The sequence below is a fragment of the Sparus aurata genome, chromosome 17, assembly GCF_900880675.1.
Source record: "Sparus aurata chromosome 17, fSpaAur1.1, whole genome shotgun sequence".
Taxonomy (NCBI): Eukaryota; Metazoa; Chordata; class Actinopteri; order Spariformes; family Sparidae; genus Sparus; species Sparus aurata.
Genome location: NC_044203.1, coordinates 26,605,784 through 26,631,844, shown reverse-complemented (window position 1 = coordinate 26,631,844; position 26,061 = coordinate 26,605,784). Strand labels below are relative to the sequence as shown.

At 41.4% G+C, this 26,061-nt stretch overlaps 1 protein-coding gene across 3 annotated transcripts; it reads left to right on the top strand.

Annotated features, from left to right (window-relative positions):
• The first annotated feature begins 3,076 nt into the window (after positions 1-3,076).
• On the top strand, positions 3,077-26,061 carry LOC115567670 (polycomb protein SCMH1). 3 transcript variants are annotated; one of them, XM_030394485.1, is made up of 17 exons: positions 3,077-3,227; positions 3,867-4,015; positions 6,171-6,242; positions 6,506-6,583; positions 6,878-6,948; positions 7,861-8,095; positions 8,495-8,583; positions 9,964-10,210; positions 15,988-16,229; positions 17,510-17,701; positions 18,569-18,695; positions 18,942-19,142; positions 19,472-19,642; positions 21,068-21,190; positions 23,211-23,342; positions 24,873-25,006; positions 25,170-26,061. In XM_030394485.1, the coding sequence occupies exons 3-17, from the start codon at positions 6,218-6,220 to the stop codon at positions 25,287-25,289; spliced, it is 2,187 nt and encodes a 728-aa protein (XP_030250345.1). In that variant the 5' UTR covers positions 3,077-3,227; positions 3,867-4,015; positions 6,171-6,217; the 3' UTR covers positions 25,290-26,061. The 3 variants fall into 3 exon arrangements, with proteins under 3 accessions (XP_030250345.1, XP_030250344.1, XP_030250343.1); XM_030394484.1 differs by having other exon boundaries at positions 3,078-3,227; positions 9,967-10,210; positions 15,985-16,229; XM_030394483.1 differs by having other exon boundaries at positions 3,078-3,227; positions 15,985-16,229.

Here is a 26,061-nt window from a genome sequence, read left to right as displayed (position 1 = left end):
TTTAAATGAAACTAGAGCAGCGCTCTGCATGGCAGTGATACTGCAATAACACCGTTTACTAAAATTCCATTCTTGTTTGTCTTCTCCTGTGATAAATTAATGATCTATTACTGTTAATGGCACTTTATTCCAAGTGAAAGAGCTGCATGCCAACTGAAAAATGCAGTTCTGCAGCATTCTTACTCTGCAGTGCAATTTTTTAAAATAAAACCACAGCAGGAAATTAGATGTTATGCACTTTTTTTTGTATTAGTTTTATTTTGCTATTTTGTTGAATAATTATGTACACTTAATTGAACACGTGTTTTTTTTTAAAAAGTGATTTCCACAAATTGTTTTATACCTGACTTTATGTCACATTCGTTCGGTGATAAGGATATTAAGTCCCCATTACTCATCATTAAGCTACTCTAAGGCCATTAGAATAATAATTAGCTTAATCAGCCTATTATATTGAAGCATCCATTAAATCTCTACAGTAACTATCATTTCATATGAGAAGATAAGGAAGCATAAAGTTTGAGCTACTACTGTATGCACAAAAAACAACAAATACAAATCTACATACAATGGTTATATACACATAAAACTCACTGTACAGTCGTGTGTACAAGATGGGGAAGAGAGTGGGGGAGTACATAATATAACATGACTAATAAACTAGTGTATTGTAAAACAGCATTCACAGTGGAAGGCAAATTAGGTTTTCCTTGCGTAGGGAAACGTGTTTTTTTTTTTTAACTGCATATGACAACAAACGCTTTGACTCGTGAACAAAGGACAACAAGCATCAAACAAAGTATGCAAAGTTGCTGACTTTTGTTACAAAATGCAATTAAGTCTAGCAGGACCAAGGTTTGCAAAATTCACCACGAGCAAAGTTACCGACAGCACGAAACAGAGTGGAGTTTGGTTGAGACCGACACTTCTTGTGTTATTGCTTTGGACGCGGAAAGATTTCCTGTATCGCTCCAGCCTGTTAGAGAAATTGCTCCCCTGTCTCTCCGGTAAGAGGCGGAGAGGGTAGTCAGCATTGTCCATAATGCATAACAATTGGTTCTGTACCACAACTTCAAAGGTGTCTGGTTGGCAGGCCTATTATAAAGCCAGCCTTTTAAATCAGTTTAATAAGTCTGATGGTGTCACCGGCTCTAATGCTGACCCTCGAGCACGCTAGAGCGAAGTAAATATGTAAATACGTGGATATCGACTCATGTGGCAGCAGATAAGAACAAGAAACTGCAGCACAGAAATGCAGGTACACCTCAGTCAGGCTGTAATGTAATAAGTTACCTTCTACACATATATTTATTACAGGACTGTTGCATTGGATCTTATTAGTATTACCTAATTGTACCTAATAAACTGGCAACTGTGTGGAAGGTATCATAAGTACAGCCTGCATACAAAGGAATATTATGTGGATAAGTTCATTTACTTAATTACTGTACTTAGGTTCACTTTGACTCATACCCTTCTTAAGTATTTCCATTTTCTACTGCTTAATACTCCCAGTGAACTACATTTTGGAGGCGAATATTCAACTTTTACCACACTACATTGATTAAATAACTTATTATTTTTCAGCCTGTACGCTGCATGAGAGCCAAATGAGTGCATTTTTTAAAATTAACTCTTTTTTTTTTTAATCAACCATCACGTTAAAAACACAGATTCTGATAATCAGAAAAATGCTGAATATCAGACAGATTTGGGAAGTAATGGAATACATGTAACAGGATTATGTAATTAGGATACAAAAAAAAGGTAACTGTATTCTGGTGGAATACTGACAGGATTACTGACAGGATTACAATTTTAAAATAAAGATTGATATACCAGTCTGAACCGCGCATGTGACAACACTTGACGAGCCTCACACAACATTACTCTGGTGTTGAGTGAAATTGAATATACACGATATTAAGATTAAATAAAAGTAATCTTTGTTCATATTTTCGATAGTCTTTATTTGAATATGTTTGATAATGGGGTAGTCCAAAAAGTAATGGAAAGTAATCAGAAATGTAGTCAGTAATGTAATCTAATTATCACAGTATTAAAGTAATGTAATCTGACTACAAACTATCATTCATCCATTTTAAAAGAAACCCCCCCAACCCTGATATCATACCTGATAACTGGTGATAATAATGTTTAATTTACTTTTACTTGTGTTTTTGATACTTATTGCAAGAAAATTACTCTTGACACTTAAGAAGCTGCATTTAATATCAAATACAGACATATTTATTTTTCCAAAACTGAATAAACAAGCTGTTCTCAGAGGAAAATAAGGTCCCCAGAACCATGTTTGCAGTGAGTAAGGTGGCAGAATCCGCCAAATACAAACAAAGTAAAACAGTATGAAAGAGTGTTGTCCTTTAAGGTCAAGTTGTTTACTGTTTGTGTGGTCTTAAATTGAGAAGAGTGTGTTTATTTGGTTTGTTTAGGCATACAAAATGAGATTGTTCTCATCTGAATCAAATGTCTTCCCCAAAACTACACAGCGCACCTTTAAGTAAAGTAGATGATTCGGTATTGCAAAACAAAATTAAAACAAAACATAATCACGAAATAATTAGATTTTTTTTGTTTACCCTGTGGTTACACTGGAAATAAAAATCGACTTTAAAATTTCATATTTGTTTTTAATGCCATGCTTGAAATATACCAAACAAACAAACAAATAACACAATCCAACTAACAGGGCAATGTCTGACAAATGAACGTATACTACGCGCCTTACTGCACCATCACTGCTGCACCTTCGGTCATTCAATCAGTAAACTTGAATGCTTTTATTGCTGTTTTTATACCGTTTTGCTTATTTTACACTTACTATCTTTGCACAACCACAATACACCCTTTACATTCTGTAATTACATTTGTGTCTCATGTATATACTGTTTTGTTTTTGTGTGTTATTGTGTTATTATTACTACTATCTGTTAGTAGTAGCAGTATTGTAAACATATTATTAAGAAATTATTATTTTCTGTGGTGGAGTGACAATAAACATCTTGAATCCTGTAGTACCGCCGTCTGACCACCAGGGGTCGCTGTTCTGCCCTTTCTCATCCTCCTCCAGCTTCGCCTGCCCGTCTGTCTGACTGACTGCCCAACAAGAAATGTTGGCAAAACACCCCCTCCTCATCGTGTAGAAAAAAAATGGCGGACAAGCGCTAAATCCACATCAGAAACAAACACACACGTTACAAAGCAAGGTAAACAACCCTCGGATACACCGAGCAACGTCTCCTTTTCGGGCTCGGCTTCGGCTCTGTGCCCACATTACCACCGGCTAGCCTCCGCGCGCTGGTGTACGCCCGTTGAGCTAATGCTAATATTTATAATCAGGTCAACGAGCTAGCGAGCCGCCTAGCATGCTAAGCTAGCATCCTGGCCAGTAGGCATGTCTTGTGTGTAGCCGTGCGTAGCATAGCATGCTGGATGTGGCGTCTGCACTTGCGGGCGTGCATGCTCGTTTTCCATTCAGTGTTATTTTCGCGGTTTGTACACTCTGAGCTCACGGCTAACTCCCCGAGTGGCAGAATTAGCGATGCTGTCACGTAAATGAGCATCTTAGCGCCCCATGCAAATACAGCACAGGAGCGGGCGGGCGGGGGTTGGTGGTGGTAGAGGTGGAGAGGGGGGGAGTCCCCATGTGTTGGCTTTGTGTTTTGAATGGAGCTCAACAGCCTGAGACGCGATATGTCGGCTATAAATGGAGAAAAAAAAAACAGCGTCCCCGTGTAAACGCCAGACAAGTGGTACAAAGCTGGATGTTGAGTTAGCGACAGGAGGAACAGGAAGGTGTACCTGCTGAGCTCTCTTAACGCCTGGTCCTGCTGTCACTTTCCCAGACGGAAAAAAACAAGGAGCGGGCCGCTTTAATTTGGACGCCACCCCCCCCCACCTCCCCAGTTGGCGGAGGAAAAAGGCGCACTTCTATTGAAAAGGAAATCATCCGGAGGGGAGAGACGCCGCTGCTGAACGGTTATGAAGTTTTAAGGTAGGTTTGTTTATCATGAGCGAGCATGTGTGTGACCGTGTCTTGCCTCGTCTTTTGTTAATCGTGAGCTAATTTGAGTTAATGTTGAGCTGCTGTGATTGTTTGTCTTTCCCCCCCCTGACAGATTCAAATGTTTGGCAGATGGCTAACAGAGTGTGTGGCTGTGTGACTGCACTCCTGGGCATGTTTTTAAAGTAAAAAAGAAAGGTTTTGCATGTTGTTCTTGCAAATCTAATCTAGATCTTGTTTTAAATTTTATTTGTAATATGTCCTTTTTTGTGGGGCGGAGGGGCTGTACTCCTGCAGGACCAAGAGAAACAGCCACTTGAAGCACTTGTTTTTTATCAGTCTGACCTGTTGACCCTGTCATGTTGTGTCTGGCTGGTGAATGCTGGTTTTAGGTTACAGGAGTCACTGAGTCTTAACACATGTGGTCCTTTCGTCAGACAACCAGCATGATTACTTTTACGTTACTTCCTTTAATCAGTAGGTAATAGAATGCGATTGCTTTTGAGATTATCGCATGGGAATCATTTAGCCATAAACTAAAACAAAGAGGGGATGTAGACTTTCATCCTTTAGAAAAAAAAAAAAAAAGTCATATATATTCTTTTTCAGCTTGCCCCAGCTCTTCGTTTAAACATTATGATACATTCAACCTTTGTACACGTTTTTCTTTAATCGATAGTTAATAGGTTGTGGTTGCTTTGGAGATCATTTAAGCAATTCAAGCTGAATGATGCTGCTCACATTTTAGAGGGAGATGATTCTTTTTTTATTACATTTTTTGGGATGTTTTAAACTGAGGTGTTATACCCCTGTGTTTACATCAATATCTGTCTACGGATTTTGTTTGTACAGCGGAGTAGCTTTCATGTATTTTTGATCTCCAAAGTGTGAAAAGGCCAATTAAATCCATATGTCGTACATTGTTGGCGTGATCTTGGATGTCTTTGTTGAGCTCGCCTCTGGTTGCCTCCCATGACGACCCCCTGCCTGGAATGAGCGACGAAGATTACAAGGGCAGCTCTCTGGTTTCCCTTTGAAACACAGTACAGTTTGCATGTGGTCGCCCGCCCGGCCTTGGATCTGATTACCCCACAGTTTTTATTGGTGTGATCGGTTATTTGAGTTAATAAAAGCTCTCATACTTTCATGACCCTGTCGTTAACACCCCTAAACACAAGTTCCGACATTTATTTCCATTTCTTTTTTTTTTTTAATGTTGGAATAAAAAGAAAAACAGCTCCGAACCTGATACACATGCAGACATACAATACAAAAATACATCAAAATAAGATTGTCCAGGTGTACCCAGACATGCTGTATCTGCAATGTCCATAGCTTGCGTTATGGAAATATTCTCCGTATATTGTCAGTCTGGTGATGTACAGCGCGTATGATTTTAAAGGCAGTTAAAATCGACTGTACATTAAGCCACACTCGAGGGGCACATAAATCAACAAGCACTACTTACAGATTGATTTTCTCTCTGTTATAATAGATAAAAAGAAGAAGACCCAAAATCTAAATCTCTATCTGCTTCAAATAAAGACAGGAAACCATATCATTGAGCCACTTACGACAAAGAGAGGAAGTAGACTTTCATTCTTTCAAAATCATCCTTTTAGGCAGTGTCAAATATATATTCTTTTTCAGCTTGTTCTAGCTCTGTTTTATGAGTTTAGGTCGTTTCTCTTGTGCATCATTTTAAACACTTTTCCAGGTTCTTCCTGATATATTAGTGTATCTTTGGACATTCTGGGATGTCCACAAGAATTTAGAATTAAGTTACAGTACAGCATGAGCTTATAATGACTGTCATACCAGCAGGTCAGTGAGGTTTAAAGGGAATATGGTCACTTAAAAGTATTCATAGCGGTTATATGATGCTTACACCTTGTGTTTTTAGTCCTGTTTTACTGCATCAAACAAATATTTTAGATACTGTCAGTGTCATTTCTAGGAAGAGGACAGATCTGGTGTCTTTGAAATGTTTGGATCGTGACTCAAATCCAGAATAATTTGACGAATGCAAGTGTCACACAGCAATGACAAACAAGACTCACCAAGGTGGTATTTCAGACAGTTATTTACGATCCAACACAGCTTTAACACAACTGCTTTTCCTTTTATTTTATTCTTTTGTCTTTAGAGTGAAGGCCGCTGTTGTGTTGTGAGCTTGGTCAGTATTGCTGGAGCATGAGGAAACCTGTGCCACAGAAAGGTAAGAGTTTGTTGTGCCATTCTCTGTCCAGTATTTTCTTCCAAACATTTCTAACATTAGTGTTCATAATACCTTCCAGGTAGAGGCAAAGGTATGGCGCATTTGAGCTTTTCTGCGCAGTCAGAAACACATATTATCTTGTAATAGCCCTGTAATCCCAGACAATGTTCGGAGCAGTGAGTGTGGCAGGTATTGCGAGGTACTGACTGATGTGAAAATCACCCGTAGTTGAGAGATTATTCTGTCTTTCTTGGCCCCTCCAGCTATAGAGTGGAAAGATGCCCGAAGGATCAAGCATGCCCGGAGTGGACGGCCCTCCCGGGTGCCCTCACAGTACCAAGGTAAATAACCCACAGCAGCCGGTGATGTATGAAGTGAGTTTTGGGCGATTCCAGCAGGAAACGGTGCCCAAGGATTTGCCTCAGCATTGGATCATTAATCTTTGAGACAAAATTTGCTATAAATGTTTATGATAGATTTGAAACCTTGTGTTGTTTTGTGTTGGGGCATGTAAAGATGCAACTCAAAGTGAATAAAACCTTCAACATTTATCGAACTCTCTGCGACTGGATTAACATGTCACCACTAGGCTAATATGATATGAATCTCCTGTTTCTCCTCTTGTTCTCCTGCAGGTCATTTCAGTTGGGAGAAATACCTGAAAGAGACGGGTGCCGTCGCTGCACCCTCGTCTTGTTTCAGACAGGTGAATATTGATAGTTTGATGATCCGGCTTTCTTTAAAGGAGTCATCACCCGGAAATTGCAATTTCTCTCGTTAAATCATGCATATTGGTGTTGGGCCTCTGTTGAAACTTGCCTGAAAAGCTGGAGTTTGAAAGTGGCTTATTTTTTTCGCTTTGGCTCTTTTTCCAAACAGGAATAGCGCACAGTAGTGCGCGTTCCTAAAGCACGAGATTTTGACTCTGCTCCTGTGGTGACGTTACCACAGGAGGCTACTTGCATAAACATCGGCTCACAGCCGTCCTCAGCCAAAGTGAGCATGCTGAATCTGCTTATTTCTCTGTCATTTTCACGCCATACATCGTCACCGCCAGCATTAAAACTCAGGTCTTACATGTAAAACACGAGTGTGAAAAGTAAGACGGAAAAAAAAAGAATTCACCATTCAGAGACATCCTGCTGTAAACGTGTCTCTTCCACCGTCTCTGCCTCTTCACTCTCCCGTTCGGTTTCCGACTCCGGCTCGTACATAAATGCCTGAATTCCGTAAGGTTCGTCATTCAGTGTGTGCGCCATGACAGGGGGCTGTTTATGTTTGGGAGTCTGTGTGTGCATGCAGGCTCGCCCCCCATTCCGGCTCTGTCCTTCCTGCAGCCAATCAACGCGCGCCTCATTACATATTAATACAATGCACATCCGGACCGGTCAAAACCTTGCGCATAATCTCGCGTGAGAAAGTCGCGGTATGAAAAAATGTCAGAACAAGCTCTATGTTTGATTTAAAAAAAAAAAAAAATTCTAATAAGTTTTAAGAATTGATCCAAAGTGATCCAAGAGGGACTGGATATGTAAAAAACCAGGTGATGACTCCTTTAACTCTTCCTCAACTGTTGTTATGCTGCCAACTGAAATTCTTGTCTGTCGTCACCATCTAGAGCCTCACACCTCCACTTAACGAGTTCAAGGCAGGGATGAAGCTGGAGGCCCAGGACCCACGAAACACCACGTCCACCTGCATCGCCACGGTTGTGGGCCTGACAGGCTCGCGGCTGCGGCTGCGCTTGGACGGGTCTGACAACAAGAACGACTTCTGGCGCCTGGTGGACTCCTCGGAGATCCAGCCAATCGGCAACTGTGAGAAGAACGGGGGCATGTTACAGCCACCACTGGGTAAGCACACAGATGGTCGCATCGTGGTGCTTTTAATTGAACTTTTCTACAGACTTTGCTGCATCTGTTCATGTTCTTCTGTTCTTCTTTTTGTTATTCATTATGTCCACTAGATGTCAGTGACTGACAGCACAGAATTACAGTGTGTCATGTTAAAGCCTATAAATAGAGTAAGCCTCCTTCCCAGGACATTTGATTTAATACCCAGGGGAAAAGACTTAAGAACACATTATTTAGTCTCTTAAATCATCGTAAATTGTCACTGATCATGGCTATCAAGATGACATCTTTAAATATCTTCAAATGCAAATATTTTCACTTGAGAAGCCAGAGCCAGTGAAAAATGATCAGGGAAATAAAAGCTGCAGGAGTTCTAACAACAGTTCTCCTCTTCTCCAGGTTTCCGTCTCAATGCGTCCTCCTGGCCCATGTTCCTTTTAAAAACATTAAATGGAGCTGAGATGGCACCCTCTCGCATCTTTCACAAGGTACCTGTACAAGGCTCACAAGCTCAACACACTCTGAAAACTCTGTTGCTGTCCAGCAGAAAGCAAGCACGTCTTTTACTATTAATAGTTACTCATTAAAGCCCCTGTACGGAGTTTTTAACTGGATATAGAAAAGTCTCTGGTTTCTGCTGATGTGTCTCTGTTACCTACAACAGCAAATGAGCCCATCAGCATGAAGATACGCTTTTTCTAAGTAGTCTAATTCTATACCTCTGAAAGGCCTTGGTCGGGTCGGACCACTGACGAAACGATTTACGGCAGTCAGACCGGAACTGACGACACTCAGGATACGGCATAGCTGTTTTGTTGCTACGCTAGCCAGTGCTAACCGAGCTAAAACTTTTGTCATGGCTGATAATGAGACAAAGAAAAGAAAAAGAATTCGAACCGAAGACCAACGAAAGGCCAAGAGGGAATCCGATCGAGCTAGGGCTAAAACACGGATAAACATTGGCGATTCCTTCCAGAGATGGAGAGAGTTGCGGGGCTTTAAGGGAGGGTCGGATCCAGAATTTGCCCGATTCCTCCTAGACAGGTTTGTACATTTTATTTCATTTATGAAATGTATTGCGGGACGTAGTTTACAGCAATACATGAATTTATGTAGTTACAACAAAGCTGGCTAACGTTACCACTAGATTAGCTCTTGATACTACACTCGTGAAAACGACAACAAACGTCTTAGATCATGCATCCATATCAGCTGTGTGTATCAGCCCAGCCGACCTGCAACGATGCATCGGTAATATCCTCTGTCATTATAAATGATTCAGTTTCTTACTTGGAACAAAACATCCATCACAATCACTGTGACTTTGCTGTAACGCTAGCTCTGTAGCACCGTGGGTAATATATATATAGCTGGGAAATTGCAGCGCAACAGCAGCATTACTTTGTTTCACCGGCGGCATATTATATTAAGTAGAAATACAAATAGACACATTACCTCGTCCAAATGCACGCTGCAGGTAGCTGCTAAAAAAAAAAAATAATAACAAAAATAGGTTTTCAAAGCAAGTCCCGTCGTCTTTCCGACGTTTCCAAAACAAATCTACACGCGCCAGCCAGACAAACGTCTTCACGACAGTGGGCGCCAGAGCTCATGGGAAATGCAGTCTCCATTCCGGCAAAACACTACCGCTTTCGTCCAGCGGGGCCGCCAAAATCAACACTAAATGAAAAGTCTGTACTGGGGCTTTAATACCAGAGTTTTCCAGAAGCTTTTGGCTTGACTGTTCCACAGCAAAACATCTCCAGCATTTTGTTGATTTTACTGTACTTCCTTGGTAAAAATTAATGCACAGATTCTCACACATGCCAGCAACATACCTGATGTTTTTCCCCCTCAATGTTCCCCAGCAGGAGCCTCCCGCTCCGGAGCAGAACTCCTTCCAGGTAGGAATGAAGCTGGAGGCGGTGGACCGTAAAAATCCTCACTTTATCTGCCCGGCCACAGTGGGTGCCCTGCGCGGTGTCGAGGTGCTGGTCACCTTTGACGGTTGGCGGGGGGCCTTTGACTACTACTGCCGCTATGACTCGCGTGACATCTTCCCGGTTGGCTGGTGCAGCCTAACTGGAGACAACCTTCAGCCGCCTGGCACCAAAGGTCTGTTTGTCCAAATTACTAAAAATATGTCATTGCACGTAAAGCTGCCAGAATTCCTGCTGCTTTCTGAGAGCAACGATCCAACATTTCACACCGAGAAGGAGCCAGATTTTGACTTCTCTCTCAATCTCTCTCTTTTTAATTATCATTTGAAATGAACCCCATCTAAGACATTTAAGTGGTCTCAGAACCTGTGCACATAAAATCAGTGACAGAGAGCATTCCTGCTCTGTATTCATAATTGTCTTCCCGTGAGCATGGGGCTCAACCCTCCACGCTGAAAACATCTCAACACTCTCTCGCTCTTCAAGTTGATCCCTCTTATTGTTTTTGTATCCCTGCAACAACACTAATGTTAAAGCTTCACATATTTGTGAGTAATTCTCACTGAAGCTTCAAAGCCCCAACATAGTGTTCAGGACAGCCCTACCACGAACAAAATTATGATACCCTCCAGTGTATTGTTGAGAAAGCAACCACACCAGAGAGAGATATTACAAAGCCTCAACATGTACAAACCACATTTGTCAGCATAGCTGGTTGATTGACATTTTCCCTTCTTGACTGTTCTTTTGTTTTTTAGCTATTTAGCGATCAGGAACTTCATTAAAGTCTCACTTTATCAGTGTGGTCCACTGAAAACGCCTGTGTGGGTGTGAAGGCCTTTAAAAACTCAAGTTTGTTAAAAATAGGTTTATGCTATACAGGGGTGGACACACTGCAAGACCGTATGTTACTATGTAGGATACATTTATATTTAGTATATTTTACCCTGGTTTTAATAATTAAAATTGTATGTGAATTAATAAAAGGGGTTTTTCAGCCAAACATTTACTTTTGCCCACCATGTTTCTGCCTTTATCAAAGTTGAATCATTTGCAACAGCTGATGATGTCCTCAACAAGAATTTGCTATTTTTAATTCCTAATGGTGTTGAATCACTCGGTTTTCTTTTGAACTGTTTGTGGTCCGGTTAGTAGACATGCCTGTGGTTTTGACTGCATTTGTGACACAATCTGAAAGTGAACAGTGTTTCGTTTCTCTAATTTAAAAACAAGGAGTTTCTTGTCACCAGTCATTTTTTCCCTTAAAGCTGGAGCCTTTCAGAAGTGGTCGCCAAGTAAACTTTCTCAGAACAAGAGCCAGAAGAGGCATGGGAGCCACAGTATGCAATTTGTTATACAAGAAACCTAAAAGGAGGAAAGGGGATGCAAGGGTTATCAGCCACAAGGTCAACTGTACTCATCTGTTACAATCCACAGTATGTGAAGGAGTGGAAAAGGAAGGAGGGAAGTGGGGAGGCAGGACATGTCTTTGTAGCCTGTTAGTGTTTTATGAAGGCCTGGCAGTCACCCAGTTGGCAGAGTTGGGCAATGACGTGGTTGAATCGAGCCCGGGTGCCCCTCCACAGGCCTCCCTCTGGCACCCTGGCTAATGGTCTGATTAGACAACTCAGAGAATTGAGTTAAGCGAGGGGATAGAAACGAAGAGAAAAGACAGACATATGCTGTGGAAGGTGGATTGTTTACATTGTCGGCAGATGGTGGGAGGAGAGAAGAAGAGAAAGGAGGGAAAGGAAAGAAAAGGAGGAGCAACGCAGAGGAAGAGTGTTAGAAGAGGACAGGACAAGAGGAGAGGGTGAATCTGAGGACAGCTGTGCAGACTTTTTTGACTTTTGTTTGACCAAGAGAGGTGAGTAAAGATGAAGTTACAGAAATACAGTCGGAGTGATTTTAAGATTAAAAAGCTCTCGAGAAGTTATCTTCCTGTAATATGAAGCTGGCAGTGGTGGCTTTGTGAACTCAATGAACTCGCTGCGATCTCGTGAGAGGGGAAAAAAGAAGGGTTTGCTTGTTACGCGTGTGTTTGGCTGTATTTACAAGCGCTGCCATTGATCAGTGAGCATGTAACCTCAAGCTCTTTAAACCTTTTAAACATATCACTGATTCGTCTAATCTGTGTCGGATCAATCAGGTGTCTTGTTTTTCTTCTTCTTAGCTTCACCGTGGCTCCCCCATGGAAAGTAGCGGGAGCCTGCAGGCGGGGCTTTGTATTGATTGGTGTGCCCGTGTGAAAGTGTGTTTAATAAATACAGCTCCACGGGCCAAGACCTGTGTTAATGAATGTGGCCGCTCCTCTCGTAAATCTGTCCTGGGTTGATCCAGGATGAATACCAGTCCATTTCTCGTGTGTGTATGTTGCGTGTGTGTGTTTGTGCATGTAGGCTTGCAGGTGCATGTGAAGCCAGACATCCAGGCCATACTGTTCCTTTCTTCTGTGTTGTTGTGTTTTCTTGCACGCATTCTTGATGTTTTGCCAGCTGTGTTGCTTTATATAAAGTAAATCACTAACTTGGTTCTTTTTTATTTATTTAACACGGGACCTAAATGTTTTTACCATGTGCACGTTCCCCTCAGTGGTTCATGTGATTTCTGAAATGCTTCCCCATCAAGAAAAGAAGGGTGTGTGTTCACGGGTGGGAGTTTTAGGGATATACTTCAAGACCGTCTTGCAGCTGTCAGCAGCTTGCTTCTTTATTGCTCGGCCTTTTAAAGTGTTCACACATTTCTCCTTTTTATTCTCGCCAGCAGGGACTTGAAGGTAGACTCAAAGACAGTCATCTTTAATTACCTCTGCTCTTTCTTTTCAAAACGACTCCTTCACCTCTTGCCTCATATCTTCCAGTTCTTGTTTTTCCTCTACATTGTCTTCATCCTCTGTTGGCTGTTATTGATCACAGTTCATGCGGGTAATGCCTGTTTGTCTGATTATAAGGATCATAATGATTTGCTTACTTTTTAGTGTTATCAGGCCATGCAGAAGGTTAGGCTTTATTTCCTCAGGTTTTGAGATATATCAGTCTGTTGGATTAACCCCGACATCTCAATAAATGAAGTGGAAGTGAGTGGAATCTTGTTTTAGGTTCCAATCCTGATTCCTAAAACTATTGCCGGTAAACACAGTTAGTTTACAATAGTTGCATTCTGTTTGTTTTTACGTCTTGATTATCAATATAAATTTGAAAAGTTGTAGTAAAAAGATTAAATAGGAGAAACTGTTAATTAGAGATGCACCGATCGATCGGCAACCGATCGCAATCGGCCGATAATGCCCCTATCGGTGTTGATCGGAGTTCTCAAAATAGATCAAATCAGGCCGATCAGCTGACGTTTCAATAAAGAGACAATGCACTGACTGCATGCAGGGTGGGAATTTCACGGTGGCCATGGCTGCTGTTGCCCCACACTTTGGCCTTGATGCAGCGTGAAAAAAAAATCTCATCGTACGGCCACAGTGGCCTCTGTGCCCCTGGCCCGGATAGCGTAGTGAGCTTGCCTTTAATTACAGCCACCTGAGTGCACAGTAGTCACTCACAGTAACTTCAGTGAGTCCGCGGTTCCCGCAGGTGGAGTCTCATCATCACGATGATCTCACGTGAAAGCCTCTCAAACAGCAGCAGCGTCTCAAAACAGAAGAATGAAACTTGCAGCACAGCGAGCGAGCTCAGCCGATTTTGACATGATACGTAACTGACTTATGTGGTAGGATTTAGTCCAGTAAAGTTGGAAATATATTCACAGATTCGAACTTCCTGGATCAATAACTCATAAGTGAAACCTTGTTAAAACACAACTGACGGCTCTTTCCTACCGTAGTGAGGAAGACAACGAGCTACAACCTTATGTTAATCAAAACGAGCGTCTGGACATCAACTCTGGTCTGTATGATCAGCCGGCTGTGAGACGAGGCCACAGGGACCGTCTACAAAGTGCAACACTGAAAAGAGAAACTACAAAAAATATTCAGTAACTTCACTTTTATTCAGAGTGTAGTGTCACCAAAATCACTCCACACATCAGTGGTCTCCTGCTGTTATTCTACAGATTTTTGTTTGGAAAAAATGTGCTTTGCCATAATTTTGGGGAATTTCTATTGGGAGAAATATTCAGTAACACTAATATTCAGTGTGGTGTCACAAAAATCACCTCACCCTAACCCTACTTAAAAAAACTGTTTTGTAATGTAACTTTAACTTGATTTTGGTATTTAAAAAATGTTATAATACATAATCCATGTCTTATTATAAATTAGGATGTTATGTATCAGTCTGAAAGGTAAATCAACAAATTTTACTCAGTGGCCTTTGTGCCCCTGGAAAAAAAAGTGAAGGCCAAATGGACTTGCCCCTAAAATGACGAAATTCCCACCCTGACTGCATTCCCACTAGTAAGCTACAGTTACTCTATGTAAGCTGAGTCCAAGTTGTCTCTAAGAGTCTCTAGAGTGTGAAATATTGCACATTGCACAGTGGTTAATTCATGACACTTTCTCATCTCCTAATTTTTATACTTAATAATACAATGTCAATGTTGTGTAAGAAGAATCATTAATTAAATATAAGAAAGCTACACAAGACAACAATATAGAAGAATTTATGGATTTGACACTGTGATCGGTGATCGGCAATATCGGGATCGGCAGATACTGCTTTCGGTGATCGGTGATCAGTGATCGGCCCCAAAAATCCTGATCGGTGCATCTCTACTGTTAATCAGATCCACAGTCCTGGTTGTGAGCAGTTTTCAATGGAAGTACTTTCTACTGAAGGAAAAGTCCAAATGAAATGCTGTTGACAATCCAGAGTAATGGGAGCAATTTCTAGGAAGGCATTTTCTCAAAAGCTGTTCAAAAAACCTAATGCATGAGTAGACATCATTACAACTTGGAAAATATGTTTTCTTGTTATGTGGATGCCTCATGATTACCATATGGATGACTTACTGCAAGGCACCATATCCTGATACACTGTGTAACCTATTATTTTCCCCCTACCTCACTCTGACTATCACGTAGAGAAATCTTGTTGCAGTGAGTCGGTGCTGTGACCTCATTTGCGTACAAAAGAAAACCAGCTAAACACTCCTGAGTTCACTGAACGGTTAAGACTCGCAGAAGGAGCAGCCTTATGAAGTGAATCGGAGCGTGCGCTGCTTGATGTAACCCCTCACCCTCCTTCCTTCCCTCGCTGCGAAGCACACTACAGTCTGAGAGACGTAGTGCTCTGTCCTCAGGCTTATAACTGAGGGAAGGAAGTTCAAGTGAGGAAAAGTGTTTCACCACTGAGAATGTTTGACCTTCTCTGCTGCTCTGTTGCTGTGAGACGCTCGAGCTCAGGTGTTATAAACAGTCTGGATTTAGTTCTGCGCTGAGCCACTGAAGGATTTTTGACTTGTTAAACATTTGATGCTACACGATGTGAGAATGAAGTGGTACAGTATTTGCTGTTCAGCACTTGGAGGTATTTAGAACATGAGGGTGAGGGATGGTGATACCTGATGTGCCACATGGAGTCAGAGTGTGTAATGTGTACAGACTTTTCTTTGTGGATCGCTGAAGCTATAATGAAACGGAGACATTGCCATCAGCATAGAGGTTCATGGCTGTATGTGCAGTCAGGTTCACCGCTCATTCTGCTGTGTCTTAGTGTTATGTGTGATGAGTTGATTGATTTCTACTATCACTCACATCAATGCATTTTTGTAGTCTACATTTCAGATCAGCAAAGAAATATTTTTTCTAAACTGACAAAATGAAATTGATGAGAAAATAACTGCTCTGACTATGCAGACATTATTACATTTCTCCGTGCCCCCTGTGATTCATCGGGAGCCTGAAGCTTTAATTCTTAATTAGCTCTTTTTCACTGTTAAGCCACAGCTTTTTACTCAACTCGCCTTTTTTCGTGTGTGTCTGCCCATCCTTTGCCCGTGCAGTAGTGTTGCCTAAGAGCCTAGGGGCATTGACAGACGGGACTGTGGAGAGCCCAGCCATGCACCCCACCCCCACGGTGGGCAGACCTCCAGGTCAGAGAGGACGGAAGCCAGGCCGCAGGAAAACCAAGATGACGGGGCTCTGGAGTCAGAAGAGCGCAGCGTTGGGACCACAGAGCATCCAGCCAGGCAAAGGCCTGGAGCCCATCAAGGTCCCAAAGAAACGAGGGCCTAAGCCTGGCAGCAAGGTAGGCATTTAGCGGGTTAGAGTTTACATCAAGGACTAATGGTTGCCTTTCACTTGCAAGGACAATTCACCAACATTACAGAAAACATATGTAGTCATTTACATCTAATGGTATCCTCTTATGCAGCTAGTTTTTGTTTTATTTTCCCTGGTTTTGCGCTGTGTGTTAGATTTCTGCCTCTTCCCCCATAACTCGTGCTCAGACTATACAAATTTTAATATCCTGGGAAACTTTTGAATCAGGTTGCATCACGCACCGAAAAAGAAACTTCACGAACTCACTCTAATTGAAAACATGCACACACTGCTAGGTTTCAAAATAACAGCACATCGGACACTACAGAACACCAGTAAGAGTATCTTGTCAGCGAGAGCAATACTCTACCTCACGTGATTTAAGATGATCTCATAAGGGACGCTGATGTAAACAAAATGGAAACGTAAAGCAACAGGCGCGAACGCTCGTCAAAGTAAGTCCGGGGGGGGGGGGGGGGGGGGGGCGGGGGGGGGGAAAGAGACAGACACGGACGGATGGACGGACGCGCATCGCCGTCAGCCGGGAGCTCCTAGCCGTCAACCGGGGGACGGACGCTCGTCACCGTCACACGCGGAGTATAGCGCCGCTGACCTAGCGGTATAGCGGCGTAGCGCCGCTGTTCCACCGTCTGGGGACAACCCTGCTTAGGCAGGAGGCAAAAACGCTTAGGCGCCGCGCCTAAGCCGTATAATGGCAGGGAAAACCCTGTAAATGAGTCTGTGTGAGAAAATGGTTGGGCTGACTCGTTCAATACAGGTTATCTGTTGAGAGAACTGGAGGTAAGACTTTAACTGTCAGTTGTCACCCACGCTTTACCAGAGAATTTGGGCTCAACAGTGGATCCTAGATCCTAGACCAGATTTAGAAGAACATGGTGCTGTTGAATTTATTCACTGCTGTGAGCACAACAGACAAAATTCCTTCCAACTCAGGTTTTATTGTGGTGGCAGGGAAGCCTCAGAGAAGCTGCAAATATGCAAAAACAAAAACATAAGACAAAAAAAACCAAAAAACTACTCATTTGACATCTAAATGCTATTGGAGATAAAGATAAATGAACTGAGTGGGAGTTGTTCACGATCTTTTGCTCATATCTGACCAGCGACTGTGGTGAAGTTAGTTTACAGGCCTTGGATGCATGTAAAGTTCTTTGACCTTGACCTAGGGGAGCATTTACATTGTATAATATCACAGCAGAGTTGGCACCACTTGACTCTTGTGTCTCCTTTACTCTTTGTTCACAGTTGGGCTGGGCAAAGAGAGCGGGCTGGCTGGAAGATGCCATGGCTGGCCCGGGACGACCAGTGACCGGCCCAGGGCGTACCAGGGGCAGATTGCCTGCCAACTGGGCACAGAGGATAGCTCTGCAGCAGGCCCAGACTCAGGCAGATCCTATCAAGATCCCAAAGAAAAGAGGGCCAAAGCCGGGCAGCAAGGTAGAACATAAACATTAGCACAGACATCACAGAACCACACAATACACCATTATAGCATTTGACTGCATGAGATTTTAAATTGTCCAGAGCAATCCATCTTTACTTGGACAACTTGTTCAGTTTGAAACTGGCCCGAAATAAAAGAAAATAGATCTGCTCACGTCTCAACAGGATAGGTGTTAAAGTATTTGGCAACTTGGCAAAAGGGCTATCAGCATGTTGCTGTCATGGGTTACAATTTATGAACAAATGCCATCCTGTTTTTGATGTTTTTCAAGTATGGCAGATTGAGCTGGTTTTACATATCAAAGCCACCGCCAGCTCCAAAAACACAGTGGTTGTCCACAGCAAATGTTGGCTGTATCTAGTTTATATGCTGGCACTCATCAGGGCCCAGTAATGTAGTGATGAGAGATTAATGGATATACTTGGCAGAGTCATGAATTTTTCTTTTGATCTTTGTACATTTTGTTTTCTGATGTTACGCCATGTTAGATTTATAGAAAGGCACTTTGATTTATGAGTTGATGCACCAGAGATGCACAATTTGGGATTTTTGTCAATATCTGATTTGCTGATTTTTTTTCCAACTCATTATGGCTGATTTCGGATCCATCATATGCACATATTATTTTGCATCCGGCAGATGCAGACATACGATGCTTGTCAAAATGTACACATTAACAGGGGAAAGGAAGAAAACAAAGTCAGCCTCTCGTGTCACATGCTCATGATTTAATGACATCTTATCGACCTGTCAGATCAGCAGATATGTCGGTGACGTGCCGATGTCATCATGCATCCCTATACATTAAACCAGTCTCATCAGATGCTGTAAAATGGTTGAATGTGTGTGTTTGTATCCAGAGAAAACCGCGTGTGGTACCTAATCCAGTCCCCACGTCTCCCACCAGCAGCACCCCAGAGCCCGACACCAGCACTGTGCCTCTGGACAATGCCACCATCCCCAACTCTGCACTTCAGGCTCCCACAGGTACACAACATCCACAGCCCTGCACATACTGTAAATTGTTATTGATTATACCTTTCTGGGATGGTTTTGTAAGCATGTGTAAGACAAACTGTTCAAATATAGACACACTTAATCAACAAAATCGGATAGATGGATAGTGATAAACGGTTTAAAATAATCATAGTGGTCCTAATATGTAATTACAATGGACAAAATAATCATATAATCTCCATTATTTTCTCCTCTCCTTTTTGTTTTGCCCTCTAGTTTGTGTTTACCTAAACAAGTACGGCAAAGTGGGTCCCCATTTGGACCAGCGGCGTATCCAGCAGCTCCCGGACCACTTTGGGCCAGGCCGGGCGTCTTCAGTGCTTCAGCAGTGCGTTCAAGCTTGTGTGGACTCTGCCCACAACCAGGGTACAGTGTTCTCCTGCCTCAAGTCTGGACAAGGAGGCGAAGTCATTTCAGGTTGGAATTACACTTTTACCATTCTCATCCTTTTGTGGAAAGTCTTCATGAAACAGCATTTTAAAAGGAATTTTTTTACTTGTGTGTTCTGGTTTTTATCACATCTTTGTTAAAATGTCTTTGATTAGAGTTGAAGGTAGTTCTGTCCAAGGATCTGACCCCATTATGTGTAATTTTATTCTGTAGTTGTCACAAAAACCTCGGTATAAAAGCTTGTCTCACATCAGTATACCTGTTGCTTTTCCCTATTTTTTACATGTTAAACAAAAGACCGTAACTCACTGAACAGAATATGAACCTATGTCCTTTGCCCCGTTTGTCCTGTCTAGCCTTCTTTGACCAGCAGCAGCACACCCTGACCCTTCCCACAGTCAGCAGTGTCACCTACGTCCTTCGTTTCCTTGAAAAGCTCTGCCACAACCTTCACTGCGACCCACTGTTTGGGAGCCAGCCTGTTGCGAGAGGAGGCCTGCACTACGACAGTCACACGTACAACGCAGGTCAGTGCTGTTATTCACATTCACATTCACATTTACATTGTGATTTTTTATTTTTTTTTGTTCGCTTGGGGTGAAACATGTCAGTTTTATTATTGGTCTTTTATTGTGTGTTAGGTCTCCTACTGCTGAAGTTGACAGTCAGCTTGTAAATAGAGACAGAGCGCAACATGTTGTACACCACAATATGACGCCAAAGGCTTAAACAAAATGCTCATGAAATACCTGTAAAAATGCGCAAAATGTTTTGTAGCAGTTGTGTATTCTTACTTCTGTGGTGTGATGAATCAAGCACAACTACCACGTTTTAGCTTCAGCCAGCTGTCAAAGTCAGCTTTGTTGCAATACGCCTCAGAAATTGCTGAAAAATAAAAGAAAAAAAAGAAATTAGCTAGAAATAATTCAGCTAACCGTCAGTATGCAAGTTACACCACAGAGATTTTTTATGAAGCAACAATTATGCTACCAAAATCACCAAAACCATGGTAAGTTAAACAAATTACAACAAACCAATATCATCAGAAAAACATTTCATATTGAATCTAGAAACACCGCATGCAGAAATAACATTATTACCAACAAAACCAAACATATTGAAGTATTTTAGCAGAACTTGTTACAAATCAAAAAGCTTGCTGTGCAAAAACATGAGGCATACTGAGTGTCAGGATCCCACAATTTTCCTGTTCCTCCTGCAGGTTCCTATTACCTGTATCGACTTTTGTTTTCTCAAAGGCTCAATTTGGTTCGGCTGGTTATAAAAACTGAGTTCAGGGTTCTCTACCCTGTTGAGAGTACATCCCATATCACAATAGCTTTTAGGTGTATTTCTGTTGTTTGCTAGCAGATGGTTGTGTCAAGGAGGCAGCTTCACACAGTATGTAGTCAATGGAGAGCAATTTAATAGTTTTCCCCTCTGGTGTTGGTGGGCGAGAGGTGCAACATGTGCCTCCTCTGAGTATCTGCACAATATGTTTTACACTGCTGCACAAAAGACGAACGACATGTTTTAATATAGATGACATAAATCATAAATACATCACAGAAATGTCGCTACTAGCTGTACGTACACATTTCTGCATGAAATGTGTTATTTGCCATGATGTTTGTTGTGAATACTGTGAAACTGTGCTCATGTAGAGGGTTAAACTATTTCAGTGGAGGATTCTTTTGTGTGTTCTTGCTGATGCACTGACAAGAACCAAAGTCAGTGTATTTAAAGGTGTATCTACTTGGAGATGGTTGATATTCCCAGTATGGAAAAAAGAAAAAGAAAAAATGACTATTTCTCTATGGTCAAGTTTTTTGTTGTTGTTTCTTTCACCATTCATGATCAAAAGGAGAGCGTTGCCGGTAGCATCTTGCCGACTGTATGTCTTTCACCTCTGACTGTATCAACTGTTTCCTTCATGTATATGTTGTTTTTAGAAAGGAGAAGTTTTGGCGACAGTCTGACGATGGGCCCAGGCCGAGGCAGCAAGCGCTTCCTCCAGGACTACAACAGTCCCATTCCTCAGAAACTGGCCAAAATCCCCCGGCACTCCACTGATGGTGTGTAACTTTCGTGTTTCTGATATATATTTTTTCTTTTTCATCTTCCCTGGGCCCCAATTGTTTTATCTCATATATTAGAAAAGGTTGATTTCCTGCTTGTGTGACGGAGTGAGTGAAAAATATATGTCTTTGACTGTCAAGGTTGATATTAGTAGTCATCTGTAATCTGGACAAAGAACAATGTCAGTTTGATTTTTCTGACCAGTATGCTCATCCCTAATAAAGTTGCTTTTAATGATTACCTTTTAAGTCAACAATTAGAATGGAAATAACTTATTTCTCCCTTAAGGATAATACGTCGGCTCTGTGCACCCATACATTTGCCATTTTGCCACATTCACTGTGCATCACTGGATAAATCAGTGTGTTTACATGACACTCGAGAAAACCAAATTATTGGGTTAGTCCGGCTATGATTGGACTTTAAGATGCATGTACACAACTTAGTCTGACTAAAATCGGATTGGATTTCTCATAGTCGGATTAAAACACCTAGATTATTCGATTGATAGTCGCATTAATTGTGCATGTATACATTCTATCAGACTGGATTCGGATTTTGTGTTCTGCAAGATTTTTTTCCCGGGGCCGTGAGCCGGAAGTAGAAGGACAGCGGCAGCGGCGTCTTTCCTCTGAAATAACTGCAAGCAAGAGCACTATTTTGCATCTAGTTTGTGTAATTATCATGTACACCATAAACGAAATGTACAAAGATGTAGCTTCATCTTGCTGTTCGTATGCCATCTTTCTCAAATGCCGAGACAGAGTTTGTTGTTGCTGGTGACGTAAAGAGGTCAGCCGGAGGTGGCTCTATTACCACTAGTTGAATTGGGTACAGCGCCACCTATCGTACCGGGGTATGACATGCTTCGCCAAATAATTCGATTTTCTCACCGGCATGTATACTCGGACAATTGCAGTTGTCTGATTGAGTAGCATAGTCGAACTATGGCTGTAATCCGACTAAACTGTGCATGTAAACCTACTGAATGTCTTCGCATTTTTATTATATTGTATATTTGGTGGCTCTAAAGTCTAATGCTGCACCACATTTTATGTAAGACACTTCTAATAATGACCTCTCCGGGTTGTCTACTAAATCCTTATAGCGTCATATAAAAGGAGACAGTAAAACCAAAGAAGCGCTTGGCTCAGGAGTGAGTGCTATTGAGTTCTGGGGCAGGAGGTTAATCATTTAATCATCTTTATATTTCCTTAGATTTTAATTAAGTAAATGGAATATTTGAAGAGATTTATGTAAAAGGGTAATGTCCCCCTTTTAAAGGGCCCTACACTCAAAAGGCCAGAACACAGTCAAATCATTGAAGTACTTTCTGAGGGTTACATCAAATATCACTTAAGTATACAGTGCCTATTAAAAGAATACACCCCTGTGGATGTTTTCTGCTTTTTTTGCTTTTTTAAATGGAATAATGCTCCATAGAATTTGGCATTTTTTGACAAGATATTACAATGAAAAGTGACAAGTGAAAACAGATTCCTAAAAAGTAATTTCAATTAATTAAAGACATATAATGTAAAATAAGTGATTGCATAAGTATTCACCCCCTTTATAATGCCTGACCTAATTCAACAGAGGTCCAGCCAGTTGGTGCTAGTAGTCTCGCAGTTAGTGAAATGGAGAGCACCTGAGAACAGTGAATGTGTCTCAGGTGGTTGTAATATAGAGACACCTGTGTCTGAAGGTCCGGTCACTGGTTAATCAGCACTCCCGGCTACAGTTACACCATGAAGACACATGAGCACTCCAAGCAACTCTGTGAAAAGGTTATTGAAAAACATAGGTTATGGGGATGGATACAAAAACATTCCAAGTCACTGAACAACATGTAGAAATCTGTGTTCACTGTGACATTAAAGAATTTTTAAGTTGTATTTTTGTTTGTTTGTTTTGTAAAATCTTGTTAAATTATGTAGGTGCTATGTCATGAAAATAAGTTGCTTTCGGTCCTCTGTTTATTTTACTGGCGAGTCCTCTGTTTGCATTGTCTTTCAGGCGAGTCCTTCATGGAGAACAGTGTTGCCTCACCAGAGCACTTAAAGAAGAGCCCTCTCTCACCAAATTCTACGGTACAAACTCCCGGCCTGAGGTCTCCCTCCAAGCTGCTGCATCACAACAACTCTACAGGTAGGAGGAGACACAGATAATGGAAACACTGCCGCTCTATATTTTTGCACATTTATTCATGTTTAATTGGGGAAAAAAAATTAAATATGCAAATTGCTGCAAGTTGACAATGAAATACATTTGTCAAATAGATCCATGAGTTTGAAGTCTTATAAGACACCAGAACAGGGCACAGTGGTTTATAGAATATATATCATGGCACCAATCGTTTTACCTTTATTAGAACTGCAGAAATACAGCGTCCATGTTACAAAGTAAATCTACCAGAAATGTGTGCTTGCTTGCACATTTTTAATTAACCAATGTAGCACTTTGCCAGATGACAACCCTGCATGTTTTTACTGAAGCCCTCTGCGTTGCGACAAGCTGCAACCTCCAGGGCTGAAAAAAATGAAGCCAACATGGAAGTGACAGAAAACTAAAGTTCCTCAAATGGCCTGCGTATACTCCATAGTAAGATGCCCTCATTTACAGCAGAAATGATATTGTTGCAGCCTGGTTTTATAGCAAATGTCCATGTTCATGGCAACTGCAATGAGGATGGGAATGAGAATTACATTAAGGTTTAAAATTATGGTTTAATGATTGAGGTCGAGGCTGCTTTGAGTGACAGCTAACCACGAGCTGTCTAACTAGTTTCATGGCTTCATGTGACCTGCCTCAGCACCACCTTGCTTCAACTTTTTACCCAAGTTTTGGTAAAAACAGTCAGGAACTGCCAAGTGGGTGCTGCTGGAGCCCATTACTGAGCTTCACAGTAGCTCTGCAGCAACCTATGAGTGACGTCACAGAGAATATGTCCTTTTTATACAGTATGGTTGGCACCCTTTCTGCATCCCTGAAAAGGCTGATTGAATGAGGGGGCTGTTTTTTCCCCCCCAAGTAATGCTGTTGTCTGTCTGAAACAGCTTAGAATAGGAAGAACCTTATTGAGTAAACTTGAAGTAGGCTTTAACAATTACAGTTTTTAAGGCTTATGAGGATACATTTGAAAGCTTTTGCTTGTCTTACAGTAGCTGAATAAAAGACATAAAGATGTGTTGTTTGCTGCAAGTAAGTGCGAGTTGTATCTTTAAAAGATGAATATTGTTTTGAAGTTACTAAAAGGTGCATAATGGGTAAATGTAGTCTATAAACATTGGACTGATATTTTTAGACTGCATTTGGTGTCATGTACAAACATGTTTGTTGTCATGTACAGTCTGCCTTCTGTCTTCTGGTTCTAGATTTTGGGCTCCACCCAGAATCATGCAGACATTTGTATATTAGGGGAATTTACATCTTCTGTCATTCAGATGCAAGAAGTGCAGTGATTGGCAGATTAAAGATCAGCTCATGTGATAGGAGAGCTCCAACCACTATGATTTGAGAAACATAGTATTTTTCTGAATGGTATTTTGGTATTGCAAGTGTATTATAGCACTTGGTCAGTTAGTGGATCAAATTATCATTGCAAAAGAATTACGGTAACATGACATATTTCATAGTCAACTAAAGATTAGATACAAGTTTGTGTTTTTACACTTCCAGGCTCAGGCAGTTTCCGAGAAAGCCCGAGGCCTAGCGGTCAGGACCCAAATCTGTGGACCGTGGAGGACGTCATGCAGTATATCAGAGATATCGATCCAGTGCTGGCTCCACATGCTGACCTTTTCAGAAAACATGTATGTATCTCTCATAATGGTGAAGATCCTACAAATATATACATTCTGTATTGTGGATTACTCTTAATTTTGGTTTACAACCTTTACACAACTTGGTGGGAAGCTTTTCTGAAAAACCGGGTGAGGGCTACTTTTAATTTTCCCTCCCTCCCTTCTGCTACAGGAGATTGACGGCAAAGCGCTCCTGTTGCTGCGAAGCGACATGATGATGAAATACATGGGCTTGAAGCTCGGCCCCGCCCTCAAACTCACCTTCCACATCGACAAGCTCAAACGGGTTTGAGGAGGTCAGCCAATCAGCTGTAGCCTTCCAAAGGACTTAACTCCAACCCCATCTCCCTGTTCTAGGATCAGTATATCATGCACTGCATATCGGACATATTCTGACCATTTACATGTAGCAGCTTCCATCAATATCTGGTATTATATACCCCTGTCCTGACCTCATCCAATGAGGAATGTTTATTTTTGTGTAGCACAATCCAGCCCTAAGGCAGCATGGGATACGTAGGATTACCCACTTGTCCGTCATCTGTTTTGCATTTCAGTATAACTTGAAGAGTCATATGTGGCCATTTCAACTGTAAAAGGCTTTTTGTGGCCTGCTTTTATTATGTTACATTTATTCTGTACATTTCATATTTTGTACTTTACGGATATATGGACTTGTATTTTTGCCTTTTTCAGCGGTTTGTGTTGGATATGCTTAAAAGAAAGAAAACCCTAAAGGAAGAAAAGAAAACACTACATTCATCCCAATAGTTGGGAACGCTTCTGATTAATGTCTCTGTTTGAGGCCCAATTTTTGCAACTACAATAATATTAATTATAGTTAGAAGAACATGTTTTATGAAAGGATAAAAAAAAACACTTTATTCTAAAAATACTGCCATGAGGAAATCTGTTTCTTTTCTCTTATTCTGGATGTTGTTTACAATGCCTTGTCTCGTCTTTGTTATTTGTACTTTTTTAATTTTTTATACTATATTATTAGAGTTCCTACATGGAGAACCCTATCATACTTAACATTGTTCAATAAATATATAATAATTCGA